We start from the raw sequence: 6,407 nt of genomic DNA on the forward strand, positions 1-6,407 counted from the left end.
ATGAACAAGTTGAATATGCTGCTATTGATGCTTTTGTGTCCTTTGAAATTGGGAAAAAATTGTTCAATTTAGTGTGGGAGATACACAGGGAGAGAGAGATTCATCGATACGCTGCCGTTAAGAGGGAATATTTGAATTGCCATGTCCTTCAAGATACACAAAGGTTGTTTCAAACTCTTGCACTTTCTTGAACATGAAATACAATACAAGAAAAAATTTGAAAAAAAGAGAATTTTGTATGTTGTTCTTGAATATTGAATAATACTTGCATATTGTTATTTTCTTAACTTGGTTCACAATTTTATCAAACGAGATTTCCTTTTTCCTTAATGAATGGTGAATTTTCAACTGTACAATGTTTCTCTAGATCACTTTACTTGTGTTGTAACAACAAAGTCTCTGAAACAACAGGTACTCAGAGGGATAAAATAAGTAAAAATCTATATCCCTACAGGTAAGTAAACAGCTAAATAAGCAAATTGATTCCAACATACAACTGATCTTACAAAAAGAGGAGAGAAAAAAGGTATATTGTGGTGTGAGAAGACGGGGAAGCATTTTCCGTCTTCATTGACCACACTTCACTGCTTACCACCAGAGTGAAGAGATTCCGAGTAGGATACAAGGACGACGAGCAAAACTTGGTATATACATCTTGTTTGCGTCACAGGTCTACTTCGTGAAGGTCATCGCTGAAACTACCACCATTCGTAGAGGAATGCATTGAATTAGCATCGCTAGGCACAAATGACAACGGAGACATACTCAATCCAGCGCCCCGTGGTTTTACTTCAGATGAGGAACAAGCATCAGGAAAGCTTCCACTCCATGATGCAGTTCGCCGGGAGTTAACTGATCGAGAGCCAGCTGATGGAGAGCCCGTGCCAGCTCCTTTATTGGAGAGGTTGTCCATGCTTGCAAATCTTTGCATAGGCGGGTCGCTTGACGTTGGTACAGGGAAATGGAACGATCCATTAAGAGCAGGGACTGAATCACTCTCGCTATTACTTGAAGTTTCTTGCTCATTAGTAGTACCGTTCCCCGTCTCTTCAACGGGGGTCATCGGGGTGGGAACAAAAAACTTGGCATTGGCATTAGCGGGCTTTATGGAAGGAACAGAAGGTGACTGGAATAGATTTGTTGGGGTACCACCACCTTTGTTGAATGTGTCGACGTACCTGCCAAAAGAAGGAAGAGAAGCAAGTCAGGTTTCTCTATTTTGAGTTGTGTCAGAGAGAGCGACACACACATTTGTGATCTTTCAGTGACCTATTTTATGAACCTAAACAAACTTTCTACGACATGGTAGTAGTAATAAAAGTACTGCTTCTGCATCACTTCCAATGATGAGGATTAAGTCTTTATGTTAAACGAGCCAGTCAGTTCAATTTGATCATAAAGCCACCGAGAAAATAAACATTAAAAGTTGTTAATTTGACGTATAGGAGCTTATCTAGTATTTACTCTCACTAATTTAAAATCCTCTTTCAGAATCAGACCAAGTAAACAAGGGTTGTTTCGCTTAAGCAACGCGAAAGGTTACATTGGATTGGGGTAATTACTAATAGCATATACTGGTCCACTTATTTTTTATAGGTCTACTGGTCAAATCACATCATCTGAAAATAATTATCACGCCAAAATCACGTACCTTGACCGGACACCCATACGACCACGAGCCGAGAATTGGTTAGAGGTAGGAGGAAGAGGTGGGATTCCCGCACCATTATCAGCAGAAGTTGGACTCTTCATTTCCGGGAATCCGCTGTTGCATATAGAACTTTCACTTTTCAATACACTATTCACATTGTAATCTGGTGCTCCATTCTGGAAAGCAGCAGTGGTTGGTGGGGGTGCAAGGGGCGGTTCTGCAGCAGGAGCCTCTGCTCCTTCCTCTACCCATCTTTTAAGGTTTTCATCATAATAAAATTTATTCGTATCACCCAATTTTGCCTACAAGGGAACAAGTGTCAACATCCAATTTTGTGAAGACTACAATCTAGGAAATGACAAAGATGAGATAAAACTAATTAATCTACCTGACGGCCTTGACGAGGTTTGAGGACTAATCCAACAGTTTTCTGGATAAGCTGGGAGCCGAAGCTAAAGCGACGAAAGCGTGATGTCCCTCCATCTCCTGATGCATTGCTTCCTGTGTTACTTGAGCTTGTTTCCTTTGATGAGTCAACCTGATCCAACACAAATTCATCACAAATTCCATCAAACAAGATCAGATATTAGGATTCAGTCCAACATAATATTTATAGGAAACAAGATAAAACACCTGTCTTGGTGTTCTTCCGATGTCCGGCTCTGAAACACTTCTAGTGTGCATTGTCATTCGATTGCTATCAGCTGCCCATTCACTTATTGGCTCCATAGACCCTGAGGGGATGAGTGATGACATTGCCATGGTTGATTGACTACTTGAGACTCTGGGCGCCGCAAATTCATTGCCTTGGGAACTGCCACTTGTTGGCATCTGGGGTGGTAAGCCCCCAACAACACGATGAGCCGTGCTATCGAAAAGGTTAAGCAATTTACCAACCAATTTTGCAGGAGCCAAATTTGTGGAGAACCCTCCCTTTATGCAGAAAGTTTCACCATAAGTATCTCGTAAGATCATCCAAACATAGATGAGAGGATAAAGAGGTACCTGTTGGTGAGTTTTAATCCTTTCCTCGAGAGATGACGCTAACTGTCTCAATGTTTCAGTCTCAGGGGTTCGGCCAGTTTTAAGTGATTTCGACAATGTTTGACAGTACCTATAAGTAAAAATGCTAAGGAACCAGTTGAAAGGATCTCAAGTAGCTTGCTGAATAAATAATTTGCATACTTACTTTAATGCGTCCGATATCCTCCCAACTTCAGCTAGCATGTGTGCATACACAAGCTTATATGGTTGAAAAGGAACAAGACTAAATTGAGAATTCCCCAGCACCTTTGAGTATTCATAAATCTCAGTCCTCTGTCGATACAAGCATTTGATCAGTCAAGTGATAAACCCGTGCTAACCAGTAGCACATACAGTAACATGAGTGAATCTGCTGGCTGTGGCACAAGATGTTTCACATTTCTTCATATGACTTAAAAATGCACAAAAACTAGAGGTGAGCAGCACCTGAATAGCCTCTGGACTAACAAAAGTTCGGGGGAATTTAAAGTGATCTGCACCCACAAGGCACAATCTTGCGGTATCTGAATATTGTTCAAAGTTTGCTTCAGCCACTAGATAGCAAATGTGTGCAGCAACAATCTAGATCATTTTTTTTGAAGTGTATGTAAGAAGCAGACAACATAGTCAAAGGCAATCCACTGAATGAGTAATATAGATGAAAATCAAGGCATAAGACATACATCACTCCTCTCTTTCCACAAACAATCACCCATGTGAAGAAGCACCAGTTCGTCATCCTTCGTTCTGTTTGCAGTAATCACAGCCAAATTCTCTTCCCAGTCATCCAGCATGATATTAGCACCAAACTAGAATAAACAAAAGAAAACAAAATAAGGTAATAATCCAAAGAAAGTATTATCTTTAAATCTTCAACACGCAATAAACTATGGATCCCGAGGGAAACAACTTAAAGCCATTATCTAGACATAACTCCCTCCAAAGAAACGAGAAAACAAGAGAAAGTGATCCACTAACAACCAAAATCAATATGTCAAAAAATAACGATGGACTTCAAAAAAAAATTCACAAACAATCATAATGGTTAAGGGTATCCATTGAATCCTGACTATATTAAGGTTCTGCATATCTGACAGAACAACGCCTCCACTGAACTCATCATCAATGCTACATCTGCCGGAACAATGCCCACGCCTAACTTTTTTAGAAAAATTATGGGTTCAAACTCTTCACTATTGGGTAAAAGAGGCCTCTTCTTTACATCTATCAAGATTCTATAACGATTCTTTCTCCATGAATACTGGAACTTGAATAGTCTTATTACTTCAAAGAAGCCCAGTGGTAGTGTCCAGGCCACCTTACGCACACTTCGCCTATTCCACCGGGTACCTACTTACCTTCCACCAACAAAGGTACCGAGTAACACAGCCCACCAAGGCTTGGTGGGAATGGAAAGAGCTTGCGCTGTCTTTTTTTTTTTTTCTCCCTTTTCTTGTCCGTGCGGAGATTTGGATCCCAATGCACCACAATTAACTTATCTCCAAGCAAACAGAAGTCCTTGGACTTTAAAATAGAAGCCTTTTTGAAATACCAGGGATCAAAAAATAAATAGCTATGCTCCATTTCCCCTTTTTTTTTTTAATCACTAACCTTTCCATATGCGCTAAATTCTAAAATATCTTCTACCCTCTTTTTCTTGAAGCTTTAAAAGCTAAAGAATGATTAAGATACTATGTTTATAACTGCACTGCAGGGTATAGAAATGATAACTCTACAGAATGAAGATACAAGAGTATGTTAATGGCAAAATCCCCTTCAAAGCCCAATTCCTGGGGCTTAGTCAAATCTTTACCCAATGAGCTCAAGGGGAAAAAGACAGCAAATAAGCTAATGAATACTAACTGCTTGTAACAAAGTTATGAACACAAAACCTGTGCAGGTTGCTGAACTGCATTTACAACAGGCATGCCACTTTGAGCTGTAGAATCTACAGAAAAGACATCACCCGGTTGACCTGCAATTAGTAGGCACAGTGTCCGCAAAGGTGACCCTGCTACTAACTGTCGAAGTGCCATTTGTTTCACAGTTTCTACATAGAACTACAATTATGCATGAAATGAAAACATATTAATAGAAAGATATATTACACACACACACACTCGTGTATAATTGAGAGGGAGAGCAGCAAGAGGGTGGGGGCTAAAGGGAAACTAAGAACCAAACAAACCTGATCACCAAGTTGTGCAGCGAGAACAAGAGCTGGCCCCCACAATTGCCCCTCTTGTGCACATTGTAATGCTTCTATCTTTCTTCCAGATACTAGAAGACTTTGAACCTCAGAAGCCGTAGCCTAGAGCATATAACAGAAATAGTTGGCTGACCTAGAAAACAATTAAAATAGCAACTAAGAACAGAGAGTTGTAAAATAACTACCCGCATCTGTCCTTCAGAAGGCAATTGCTGCAAACACTGGGCAAGAGTGCCATATTGATTGAGTTGCATCCCATTTCCCTTAACAGATGCAAATAATTTGGCTACCGCAGCTTCTGGAACATCGCTTCCTGTTAAAGTAGTAGAACCAAATTAGCGAACAGCTACTGACTTTGTTGATTTTGGTGAAAAATAAATGCGACAGGAGCTACTTTTCATGCTATGAGGCTAGATGGTTGTCCAAGATGAAAAATCTAAAATGCATTTAAAAAAGGAAGACATACCTTCACATACTGTCTTTTGAAAAGGTAAAAAGGGACCATCAAAAAGAAAGTTAAGCAAACTTCACCATGTTTAACCAAACATTTTGAAGAGCATAAGTATGTAAATTCCTAGTTAGTGTAAGCCTATAAGGTATTACAATACCACAAGCTACGGTGTTAATTCTAGCATAAGATTTCTTCAAATGACAATGGACTAGAGGTTTCATGTACTTCTGTAGTTAAAATCATCAAAGAGAAGACAGCAACAACAACGACGACGACAACAACATACCCAGCATAATTACACGTATGGATCAGAGGAAAAAGAAACACATGCTCCCAAATTCTTCAAAAGTCCAGCTACTCTTTGAGATAGACAGTAATACAGAGAATGGAGCAGAACTATACTAGACTTTTCAGCGCCCAATATCTGACTTACTTCACAACTCTGTTCATGTAGTGATGCAAGCGCCTAATTATGCCTTCTTCTTTCTTGGTTATTATATGTGAATCAGTGCTATTACAATCACTATCATCTATTTGTTTAACTGCAGTCAACATCCATTACCGGATTTTCTTTCCTGTTTCCTATCTAATGCTCTCATAATTCAGGGAAGAGAAGCCAGTTGAAGTTCTTAAACTTGTGGGGTGCGGGGGGTTTGGGGGGGGGGGGGGGGGAGGGGATATCATCCTATCCCATAGGTGATCAAGTTAAACAATAAAACTATAAAGAACAATTTATCAAAAAATCCAAAGGATATGCTAGGCCCAAAACATGTAAGAAGCATGAGAAACCACAAAAGTCAGTATGTGCTGACACCATAAATTTCCGAATCCAATGAAATATGACCAGTAGTAGCATTTATTAACGTTTTCAGCTTATAAAGGTGACATTTAATTCTATAAACCAACTAAAGCAAGTTCAGGTTAGATGGAAATATCAGAGGAAATTAGAAGTGAAAGGAATTAATATGCCTAAATAGGCAACACAGAGAAAACAATAAGCAATGGAACAAAACTTTACGGACCAGAGCTCCATTTCAACCAGCAGTTCACTTTGAAAGGTAAAAACAAATAAT

At 39.5% G+C, this 6,407-nt stretch overlaps 1 protein-coding gene across 1 annotated transcript; it reads right to left on the bottom strand.

Moving 5' to 3' along the window:
- Window positions 1-299: 299 nt before the first annotated feature.
- Window positions 300-5,192, bottom strand: LOC107851133 (protein transport protein SEC16B homolog; the record flags this gene model as incomplete). The annotated part of the gene is given in 11 exon segments (XM_047401809.1): window positions 300-1,178; window positions 1,652-1,953; window positions 2,040-2,189; window positions 2,285-2,584; window positions 2,657-2,765; window positions 2,841-2,968; window positions 3,122-3,256; window positions 3,358-3,483; window positions 4,567-4,734; window positions 4,863-4,985; window positions 5,069-5,192. Coding segments are annotated over 11 exon segments (2,179 nt in total), but the record flags the coding sequence as incomplete, so codon positions are not given.
- Window positions 5,193-6,407: the final 1,215 nt, after the last annotated feature.

The sequence above is a fragment of the Capsicum annuum genome, chromosome 1, assembly GCF_002878395.1.
Source record: "Capsicum annuum cultivar UCD-10X-F1 chromosome 1, UCD10Xv1.1, whole genome shotgun sequence".
Classification (NCBI taxonomy): Eukaryota; Viridiplantae; Streptophyta; class Magnoliopsida; order Solanales; family Solanaceae; genus Capsicum; species Capsicum annuum.